Source organism: Aptenodytes patagonicus, chromosome 7 (genome assembly GCF_965638725.1).
Source record: "Aptenodytes patagonicus chromosome 7, bAptPat1.pri.cur, whole genome shotgun sequence".
NCBI lineage: Eukaryota > Metazoa > Chordata > Aves > Sphenisciformes > Spheniscidae > Aptenodytes > Aptenodytes patagonicus.
In genome coordinates this window covers 55,766,280-55,778,322 of record NC_134955.1, presented here as the reverse complement: position 1 = coordinate 55,778,322, position 12,043 = coordinate 55,766,280, and the positions used below count along the sequence as shown (strand labels likewise).

The following is a 12,043-nucleotide window of genomic DNA, read 5'->3' as shown; positions in this document are numbered from 1 at the left end:
AATTTCTTTTACTGTAGATGAGTATAGCTGGTCAGATAAGTCACACCTTGGACTTAATTCTGAGTATTGTGTTCTAAAATTCAGACCATATTTACCCGTTTCTACAACATCTGTAAGACTTAATGAATTAAATCAATAACTATCATATAAACAAGAGTGTTAAAAGTACCTTTTTCCTTTTCACTGTATCGGCTTATGTTACTGTTGTCACTATACAAAGGACCAGCAGTTGCATGGGGCTTGCAGCTGTGATATTGAGCGTTGAGGGTATTGACTGTGATGTGGATTAGGTGAAGTACAATCTTGCTGATTTCACAGTCTCTGTAGGGGTACTGTTCAGTGAAAGAGAAAAACTTCCGCTTAAAAACTAACTTTTCTCCTTGGATAAACATTTAGGCAGTAAAATAGAAAAATGACAAGAATATTGTCAGCTGGATGCCCTTTGCCTTCCTTTGATCATACATTTCTAAATACACCATGAGAAGCAGGACTGTTTTCAGCTTTGTACACAGAATTATTTAAAAAAATTTTAAAAAAAATCCCTTTTAGTAAGATCTAATATATTGTTTTCTTGACTTTCATGACAAAGCCAACTATTAATAATAATGCAAAAGGTCTCTCATCAGAACTGTTCTCCAAATACTTGATTTCAATCAGCATGTTATCATTCATTTCTAGTGTCTCCACTTCCTTGTATGCCCTATACACCTGCTAGAAATTTCTTAAGCGTATCAAAAGTATTCAGAGCTCCATTTTAGTGCATAAAAAACATTACATTTTAACACTTCCTAAAAAGCACCACTTAACTGAAGAACACAAGCTGTTAAGCTGACCACCCTCCATTTAAAGTTACTCAATTTTTTTAAAACTAATTCTAAGTTACTCGAAATACTATTCATTGGAACTTGATATAGCATTTTCCTATTTTCAAATCCATATTTTTCTTTCTCAGGTAACCACGTGAAAGACAATGTAGACAGCAGAAGTAACAGGTCAGTAGCACAGATGAAAGCCTAAATACTTCAGACATCATTGAAATTAAACACAGTGAGTAAGCAAATCAAAGAAAAGCGTTCTTTACAGTTCCTTTCACTTGCAGTACAGTTAGGTGTCCCCTGTAATATATTTCAAATGGAAGCGTAAATTTTAAGGTGGACAGTGTCTTTTTAAGACCACTCACCTTATAGAGAATGACAAGCAAAGCCTTTAACCACATCTGCCGAATGTGAGGTTTGAGGGACCAGAGGGAGCAGCGAGGAGGCTGCTGAAAGTAATGCCTTAGCTGAGGACAAGTGCAATATTTCAACACCTGCACCACCAAGGGAAGAAGGTGTTTTCCCAGATTGATGTTATAGTCCATCACCTGAAAAGAGTATCAGCACAGGAGTTAGCTCACCAAAATCAAATCCACTGATGTTGAAAATCAAAATAACTAATACCTCAACTGTATTAGTTAAGTGAAGAGAAACAGACATTTTTAAGGAAGTCTCACTATCAGAAACTTTCTGCCAGCTTGCCAGGTTCTCATTTTAGCTAGATAGGTAAAATGAAACAAAAGAAGATGTGTTCTGAAAGCCCTTCATCCTGCACAGTCTAAATTTTAACATACATTGGCAAGTTCATAAAATATATTATGCTGGGATAGCCTTGTATTATAGCAAAAGTTGGTCATGCTTCAACAGACAAAACCATATTAGGTATATCCCTTGTTTAACAGATATGATGCAATTGTGGGTTTTGGGAGGGGGGGTTGTGTATTTTGGTTATTTGGGCTTTTTGTATTAACACTGCATTGCCAGTTTTCATTATTTTCTCATCAGGCTTGCAACATTAGCTGTTGGGTTTTTTTAAGCCCAATGTTCTGGAATCGGGTAATGAGACAAGAATTCCACTCTTCACTATACCAAAGGCAAGACGGTGTCTGCGATGTTATGCAGAAAGTCTAAGCATGCAAATCCTAAAGGATCCAAGAATAAAGCTAATGAAAAGTATCTTGCTCTAAATAAAATGCTCATCAATTTTAAGTGGTGGTGTTGCTGTAGACAGGTTGCTGTTATTACTGCTAGTCATAAGCCTTGCCTCCATCATGACTTTTGAAGAGCGTCTGCTATTTGGTGCCTATCCTAGAGGTTTGAATCCTGATGGTTAGGTGCAGCGTGGGCATATATTCTCACTGCCCTGGCACAACTGTGTTTTCGATTGAAACTGCATTGCTATTTTTCATTAACTTCTCATCAGAATTGCAACATACGGCTTCAAATAAAAATAGCTCATGTCCTGAAATCAGCAGTTAAACTAGATCATAGCAAGGATCCACAAAGCCCTTGTCTCTGATGCTGACCTATACTGGTTGACACCCAGGAAGGTGTAACAGCAGGCCAGGCAAACTCCAGCACATCCCCCAAGATCTTAACACGTCCCTGCAGGTTCAGTGGACTTAGTGCTCTATCATGAGCCCTGTACATCTAAACAGACACAAACATCAGCTTCATCCACATCACCCATTTCCTTCAGGTCTGTATTTGTTTTTTTGGTTTTGTTTTTATTAGAACAAGGGGGTGAGCCTAATTTACAAACACAGAACTCATCTCTTAAGTTCCCTCCTGAACAAGCTGACTAGAGGTTTTTCCCTGTAAAATTCTTTAGTTCGATGTGCAGCTGTCTCAAATTTTTGTGCTGCATGCATAGAGCTAAACAGATGAATCCCATGCCTATCCATGTAGGGTTAGCCTGTCGAACAGATGATACATAATCACCAAATATGGTCCTACCCTGCAATGCCTTGTCCCCTCAGGGTGAGATACAGTTATATAGCATGGTTAGGAAAAACTCATCTATACAAGGAAGACAGAGCCCTGCCTTAACACAGCACATACTGTAATGCAGACATGTCTTAAGCTGAGCAGACCCATTTTTTAAGTTGTCACAGGAAGATCTGGAATAAATGATGCTGCAAGTGTTAGGCAGAGCTCAGCCTGGGATGCTGAGCAGAGCCTGGCACTGCTGGCTTCCCCACTCTGACAGGCTTGTACAACATTGCCACCATGCGAGGCAATACCGCACTGACTGCAAACACCACAACTTGCCCACTTCTGCTGCTAGGGAGAGAAAAAGGCATTTTATGCTTTCAAGAATTCCAAATACTCAGATTTTATGATGCAAAACACTAGGAGACATTTGTTTGGTTTTTTTTTTTCTTGAACTGACCATTCCAATCAAGCTTGGAATCAAAACCAACAAACCAGCAAGTCAGGCCAATCCCAACTTTTGTGGAGCTGATTGGGGAAAGCAAATATTTATGACTAGGGGAGGAAGTGCAACTGAAATAGATCTCTTAAGAGCTCCACACTGAGTTTTCACTCTGTAAACATATCTTCGGATTGCAAATAGCATTTCTCTTGCAGCAAAGGAGATTCCCAACACAAAGCAGCCCTACAGCTAAGAAAAAAAATCTCCCCAAAATATAAATCAAAGTTTTGATGTCTGCTACATGGAGAAAAATCCTGGCCTATTGAAGGTCTCAAACTCCATTTGACGTCAGGGGAGCCAGGATTCAACTGTGAAGCTTTTCAAACAGAAATGGTGAATTCGGCTATCCTGAGACATTTTAAAGGCAGAAAAGGAAAGGCAGGGGATGATATTTAGCATTGCAGTAAGCAGTACTTCTGAAAATCAGATGATCACTGAAGTTTGGGAATCCAGACTTGGAAAACATGTAAAAAAAATGTGGAAGATACTGCCCTGTGATCTAAACTGCCACTTCCAGACTCTCAATACAACAGTAACGGGCCTGAATCTCCTTTTACATGCTTCAGCTTAAAACTGTACAAGTGAAAGATGATTTATAACACATAGAAATGGTGCTCTGAGACAATGGATCAGGATGTATTTGCAGCTACGCAGTTTGCATTAACACCTTCTATTTTGCCTGCTGAAACGTGGATACCCGACGTGTCCATGACTATGAAAGATTATCCAAGTATCTACATTACAACTGACTTCAAAAAATCACTGATTCCAATGTACGAACCAGAAAGTCCTGATAAGAATTGCAGATACAGAAGATGCCAGGATAGCTTCAAGCAATGTTTGAAGGTTACAGTGGGCATTTTAAGAGCTGGGGCAGGGGGAGATCTGAAATCACAGCCCTCTCTCTCCCCTAAGGTAATCCTTTATGAGAGACTGTGATAATGAAAAAGTGTGGAAGTGATGATGATGCTTCATTGCAAATAATAAGAACACTGCAAGCGTGAAATTTTTTTCAGCCTAGCATCACCAACTGCTCTATCAGTAAGAATTAATTGAGACTTAGAAGAGCCTTGTGAGGTAGGAAATTGCGGTCCTTCTTACAAGATGGAGAAAGAAAGCACAAGGCAAGGATGTGCTCAGTCATTTATCATAGCAATATAGGCAGAAGTTCACCATGGTGGCACCACTCCCTAGGAAAGGGAGAACAGAAAGTCCTGGTGCACTCTAACGAAGAAGGAGAATGAGTGTCCTGCAAAGTGAAGAATGTCAAAGAGTTTACAGACCATTCATGCAGGGAAACAAGCAAGAACACATGGGTCCCAGGTCTTCCTGAAGAGGAAAGGAGGAAATGACACGTGAGGAAAGTAAGGCATTCAAAGGCTAGGGAAAGAGAGCAAAGAGGTTTGGAGCAGTCTCTAATTTTTCGTACAGTGGTAGTATTTGCACACCTGCACGCACACAAAACCATTATCTCCACGCCAATGATGCAGCAAGTTTAGAGTACTAGTAGGAAGTTATAAATTAGCATACTTCTATTTAACTATTTACTTTTTAACTGCAAAGCAAAAACCTACAGAAAGCACTTGATTAGGCTACATGGAGCCTTCTGAGATTAAAGAACAAGGATGGCTGCTTGTTCTTTAAATTCTTTCACCAACTGAAGAGGTGTTAAGAAGGTTTAAGTAGGATTACCCACTCAGCCATTATTTTGGTACAAAGAAGGTTGTGCTACCACCATTTCAACAACAGGCAATGAGAAATAGTAAGTGCCTTCACCTACTTGTGCTATTCCAGCAATAAAGGCATTAAAGCAGGTCGAAACACGCATTTTTTGTGGTGCAATCATGAAGCATCCTTCCTGCTGATCATAACCAAGCAGGACGTACAGATGGCGCTTGACTGTGTTGAAAGCTTTAGCGCTGCTGATGTCCGACTCAGCGCTGCTCTCATCTTTTGCCATGAACTTCATTAGCACAGTAATGAGCTGGTGGACAGTCTGGTGATCAATCCCAGCATCCTCTGGCAGCAGGTCTTTTATTGTAGTATCATTCTCTGGGGAGGGTTGTCCTATCGGCACAAGAGAGACATTGGTATCAGACACTGCATAAGACTGTAAACAGGGTACAGAAGAATTTTTTTCCAGAGTTCATTGCTCCATTTCTGCCCAAATATACATGGTGAAGTCACAGAAGATAGGCATACATTTCTGAGGGCATTTTTCCTCTGTTGCCTCAGGCTCAACAGCACACTAACATCTACTGTGTACACTGAACTCCGTTTCTCAGCTTTCCCATGTTTAACCAAGCTGCTTATCTTCTCATCCCAGTGCATTTCTGCCAAATTGAGTGTTATTATTCCTTCACACCTATGCATTAAAAAAGAATCAAATCCCACTGCCACCAAATTCTCATCTGGCATAGTTTTCAGTCTTTCCTCAGCAAAAGTTAGTGGATATTAGTCCTTGCCAGTGGAGGATGTACAAAACGGCAAAGGTAGGAGATGGAGAAAATTCTACCAAGTAATAATTAAACAAAGAATGAAGACTTCCCCTTTTAGCATTGAGTCCATATTTCTCTCAAATAACTTGGGCCAAAATGTAGGCACTATAATTTATTAGGTTTTGGGACACTATGTATAATGTCAAAACTTTGATGACTTTTCCCCCAGAGAAGAAGCCTAAGACTTGGTTTTATAAACACTGAATCGAAATAATACTTTGCATGGGAACATGATCATGTGAAGGACGAGAGGCTACTTACAAAGCCCAAGGAAGCTTGGGTGCTGGCTATCACTATCCAAGCAAAACAGACACACTGCAAACAACATTGCCAACTGCGCAAATATCTTCATTTTCATACTTAATTTTTTTTTTAATACAGTATTTCCAGTTACTTTTAAGAACATTTATCATTACTAGAATTCTCTAGTACTTGCCTTTGGAGTTACCCTCTTCCATTTCACCCTATTTGTATGGCCTTTTTTTAGTGCTTAGCAGTTCCTGAAGATCTACATTATACTAACACTAGGAATTGAATTCATGAAAAGCAGCAGTTATTTCATACATCAGTGTATCAGATTCTTTTTATTAAATAATTCTGAATAAATGCATGGCTAAAGCACAGTAAAGTATATTAGTCCAACATGTTCTATTTAAAAACAGTAATTTAAATTAAATGCTTCTGTATAAATAAAATGCATTATATATGCATTATACACAAAATAAATATTTCCACTAGGATAATCAACAAAGGAAACAGAAAGTATTATTTTGACAGCATCAAAAGGTGGCAATACTTGAAAATTAAGTTTTTATTACACCATTAATTTTAGTTTGTTCATTAAACACTAGAACTGTTAACAGTTAAAATTAATTGTTACTAAAATGTATTCTGATGTATTTTCTGACCCGTGGTTAAAAATCTAACAGCGAATAATTGAGATAAAGCAAGCTGGTATGAAGCAGAATTATAAAACGATCTACTTGTTTTCATTTTAAGGATAAATCCTTTCAACTATTGGAAATTGTCCTTACTTTTGCAAGAACAGTTTAAGTTGAAGTTTGCAGGACAGACCCTACAAGCAAGATTAGCTCAAACTATAATGTTAAAATTGCTCCTGCACGTCTGTGTTAGGGTTACTAGCCAGCAACTAATATCTACTTAGACTGTTAGAGTTACTTACATGTCTTAGGGTTTATATAAATTCATAGCTATGTATCTATAGCAAATACTAAAAATTATTTTTATATTCTAATTTACCCATATTCTCAATGAAATATGCTATTCTGACAAGGGACTCCTTTGCTGGTACAACTGCATCTGTCTTAGGTTCTTCACTAGCAAAACTGCAGTGTCTGCCATTTTTTAAATAATTTTAAATATTTTATATTTTATTGGTGAATGAGCAAAGGGTTTTGTTTGATTGGCTGTTCTGTCGAGCATGGGAGAAGGTTGCTGTTTCTATGATAGCTGAAAATTAAAACTAGGGGGCGGAATTTTTAGAATCACTTCTATTAAGAATAAACTTTTCTTTACTGGTCTCATTTTGGTAAAAAGAAATAATGAACTTCATATTATGTAATTTTTTTATTCCAAACAGTTTTCACTGGGATTTTTTATTTACAGAAATCTTCCTTCAAAATGAAAGTTCTCTATCCAAACTTTTGTTGGACCAAGATTTGCAGATGCAAAAACAAAACAATAAATTCTGAAATAATGAGAAATACAACAAGTTCCATTTTCAGAAGCACATTAAAAATGTATATAGAAAATAACTTTAGCTTTGTGGACATCAACTGAGAAATAATCTTGCCACATATTATACCCAGGTTAAAATTTTCCATGAAATTGTATCAAAAAGACACCACTTTCATAAAGATGATATTAGACTGTTTTCTTCAGCCCTACTTATTTTTATCTCTATTACATGTTGTGAGATTTTCCATAAAACAAAGAAGGAGATAAGATGAAATGAGTCAAAGGATTGTGGCGCTCTAAATAAGTACTGGTTCTCCAAAGAGAACTCAATGATTGATTAGTCTGAAAAGATTAACCTATTTTACTTTCACTTGCTGAACAACGTAATTTAGAAGCTCAGTGATAAAACACTCAATTTTGCCATGAGTTTGTAATACTAACACCAGTTTACAGACACTTCCCAGGACTTTTCCTAACATTTTACTTTCCAGAAATATTATTACGCTTTCTGAAGCATTAAAATCTCATTTCTCATACTTTACCCTCACTGAAAACTATACAGCAGGACACAGTGAACAGAGCTTTACCCTGAGTAGTTTGTCATAGCTCTACTAAGGATCAAGTCTAGGGAATGTCAATCACCTCCTGTTTTTACTTCTAATGCAGAAACCTGCAATGAACCATCAATGGAGAACTGCTTGTTTAAAACTACAAAAACCCTACGATCCCATTTAGGCAATAGACTTTCAGAGTCCAGAAAACCTTCCTCTGCTGTCTGAAATGGGTCTTAAGTTATATCAAGCTTGAACTCAACTTTCACTTCATTAACACATGATATAGAGTATCCTGTACCAAATCAAGCTGTTCAGATTCAAGCTAAGAATGCAAAACCAAGGCAGCCCTGTCTTTACAGTGGCTATGGTGGCTTTTACCCCTCAAAATGTGTGTGCATACATATACAATTTGTGTGCATATGTGTGTGTGCTGACATACAAGGTATATACATACACACGCACACCCCCCACACCCCCCAGTAAAACCTTCTCACATCACCAAACATACAGCGTGCTAGTTAATATACAGCCACCATTCCTGAATTCAATCTAGCCTTATGCCCACAGATTCATCTCTTTATTTATGTGTCCCTTACATCAGACCCCTTTACCTTCAAATTACTTTAAGGTATACCACAATATAACATAAAACATCAGATCACAATTATATCACGCTTCATCCCAGTTGTGACCCCTGTACCTATCTATGAAACTCTCTAAGTGACTTTCCAGGGTATTGTGAAGGATAGATGAACAAATACATGTTCCTGGTGTTTAATCCATACAGAACACACATTGAATTCAGCTTACATTTGAACTGTGCAAGGATTACAGGTTTACATTTAGAAAGAACGGATGAGCACGAGGACCAGTTCATTCGAGTGGTATGGATAAAAAAAAGTTTTTCTACAGTAAATGTACACCCTATATTTAGGAGTCAGTTACTTCCTTAGATGAATCAGATATGCTCAGTACTGCCAATGCAAAGTGTTAGAAACTGAGTCAAACCTTAAAAAAACTTATTTTACAAAAAATGAAGATTTTAGAAAGAAATACTGGGCAGGAGGAGAGGGACAGTCATTTGTCTCATTTTTCTTCATATCAGTGGTTACTAGCTACATGCAACATTTTATATATACATTTTTAGTGGAACCTGAATTTGCAGCTTAAGTGATTAATTACCTGAGCCTGGAAACTGAAGCTTTGAAATACCAAAATACATCTAATGAAATCACAATGGCTAACAATGCCTACTGTGAGACTGACACTTGTTATGTGACAAGTTCCTCTAAGCCCAGTATATAGCAGGTGAATGGTTGCCATTAAATAAAGAACAATCATTCACTGACACATCTGTCCATCACACCATTATTTCACTTGTTCCTTCTATAAGCCTGTGACAGCCTGCACATATGCTCTGTAAGGAACTGGTTGATTTCCAGCTCTCACTGGGCTAGAATGATAGGGCTATATACTGCTAATTCAGAAGCTGTCCTAGTCCATTTCACAGCTTAGTCAGCGCCCACGCTGGCAAGGTATTTTCCTTTCAGCTGATCACCCACTAAGCTGATCTGTTCTAATTCTGAATTTGTGTCTGTTGGAAATATTGCAAGTCTTGAAGGAATATGAAGAGATCTGAATCTGGTATTTTTCACTTCCAAATGGTCAGTCTACACAGGACTCGAGCAAGAACTGTCAGTAGCCTCAATTATTTAGAGATTACTTGGACCCTGCTGAGCTAGCTATTCTACAAATGGCTGACAGAAGGCTGACATCTTCACAAAATGTCAGTAAATAGAAAATAAGAGACTTAAGATGTCTATAAGCATACAGAGGAGACAAGCGTAATTTACAGTACCAACAATCAAAAGCATCCTGTCTGCTGTCTCTAAAACCTGAAGGTCAAAGACCAGGGTGAACACAGGTGACCCATGGGGCTAGTCTATTAAAGGTTTACTTGTTCCTGCAGGCAATGAAACACAGGAGGGTGAGGCACTGCCGGCATAGCTGACTGCCTCTGAATAACCTTCTCCCAGCCCCAAAGTACTATTTACAACCGGGGGCAGTTTTCAGTACAGATCGAGCAAAACTTCAATTCACACCTTTTGGAACCGCGCTGAGATGTGATTCACTGTGCCTTTTAGACAACTTCCATCTTGCCTAAGTTTATCTCATGAGTCAGCCAGAAAGCTAGCACTAGTGCCTTCCTTTTCCTGTTCCATCAAAACACCCCCCTTGTTAAACCCACCTGGTGTTTGCTCTGGTGTTCCTCCAAGTGCTGGAGCAGACTGCTCATGTCTGGTCAAGCTCACAGCTTAAAAAAAAAAACAACAAAACACAAAGAAGAGCAAGTCTGTTTAAAAAGGCAATACTGACATCTTATACTTCAGCATATATTCAGTGCTAGCATATTTATGTTCATTTACTCATGCACTGTTGTCAGGCAGTGAGTGTAACTGTTTGAAATATGTCACTTCTGTGCCCTACAGATTTTGTGCACCATGTTCTAGAACTCTAGTTTTCTCCATCATTCAGTTTTGCTAGTACAAGAGTCACCACACAGGAGTCCCTATGCAGGATTAGAAATCGGCCAAGAAGGATTACCTAAGAGTCCCAAAATATGGTAGTGTTTGTTTTGGAGAAAATAAATTACCTTTTAACTTAACAGTTCACCAGCACCCAGGTTTGAACATTTTATCAGTTCCTATTATATGGGCAGGAGCAATGTGAGAGGTCCAATTTGAATATAAAGACTAATCTGTGTTAGTAAAATTCTCTAAATGAGAATGGGTAAGTTTTATTTCTGCTTGGAAAGGTATCTGTACAGCGCTCCATACAGGCCTATGGATTTCCAGCACTAGGTCCTCCTATACAAGCTGGCAGGAAAGATGTGTTGCATAGATATTGTTTTCTTAACAAAGTAATTCTGAAGATATCCAAAAGCTCATTGGAGACATTAATAGTTGTTTTTAAGATGTCTAGCATATGCTGCATACACTGATTAATAATTAGAATTAATAAATAAATTAGTAACAGAGGAATTTTTCTGTAAACATTGTATCTATTTTAGACAAAACTACTGTGTATTAGCCACAAATAAAAATTAAGATCTATCCACAAACCATTCTTGGAGCATTTTGCTCTGGCATTTTAAACAAACACAGCATAGACATTATGTTTGTCTACGTTCTTTGTCAAACTCCCTAACTTGTCATTATCTGAATAATGCCCAAATCAGTCAGAAACCTAAATTTTCTATCCCAATTGGATAAATATTGACAATTCCAGTGTGTACCCAGCAATAGGATACAATCCTAAGGGAGAGATACAGGCGTGTCACAAAAATATAAATAGATACTCAACGAATTTTGGTGGTTAAGGTTTCTGGAAGGGAGAGCGCTCTCTTTGACTCCACTGGTCCCTTCACACTGTCCCTCAGGGAACGCACACTCTTCTGACGATTACGTGCGAAACGAGCCCTCTTGATCTTCCACATTGCTGCATCACTGAGGTTGGCGACATTTGTCCGGACAGCAGTGATAGCTTTGCAAATGCAATTGACCAAGTTAGGATTCATTCCACAGCATGGTGAGGCCCTAATGCTGCCAAGTGCCAAATGCAACTGGGCCCCAGGTCCCACTCAAGTCAAGAAAGCTTCATATGGGCTCAAGGGGTCCATCTGCAAGGTACTCATTTGCATGATCTCATTCTGAAATCCATAAAACCCCAAATGGCATAACTGTGTTTAAAAAATTATGCTGTTACTTCTTTCTTTAGAGATTGGACAAAAACAGGTTCTTGAAAACAAAACCTGAATTTCAGGCTAATGAGGTGCCCTCTATTTAAAACGGCAGGAATCTCACGAGTATGGATCACATTTAGTGCACTCATACCCAAATGTGGCCCCTAGTTTTGCCTCACTGACCTCCCGTCCTGCCTACACCTATCATCCTGGATTTGAACAGCGCCTCCAAAAGTCTGAGTGTGATTATGTGTTTATAGTGGTGTTACCAGCAGTATCACTGCATGTCTTAATGGGGTCAC

The 12,043-nt window shown here is 38.4% G+C and overlaps 1 protein-coding gene across 7 annotated transcripts in view; it reads right to left on the bottom strand.

Annotated features, from left to right (window-relative positions):
• UNC79 (unc-79 subunit of NALCN channel complex) overlaps positions 1–12,043 on the bottom strand; it is a 127,816-nt gene that overhangs the window by 68,371 nt on the left and 47,402 nt on the right. For all 7 annotated transcript variants that reach the window (XM_076345336.1, XM_076345338.1, XM_076345337.1 and 4 more), the window contains 5 exons: positions 11,363–11,542; positions 10,248–10,313; positions 5,030–5,316; positions 1,181–1,363; positions 170–332 (listed from right to left, as the gene is read on the bottom strand). In XM_076345336.1, the coding sequence (XP_076201451.1) occupies positions 170–332; positions 1,181–1,363; positions 5,030–5,316; positions 10,248–10,313; positions 11,363–11,542 (879 nt within the window). The remainder of the gene's footprint in view (positions 1–169; positions 333–1,180; positions 1,364–5,029; positions 5,317–10,247; positions 10,314–11,362; positions 11,543–12,043) is intronic.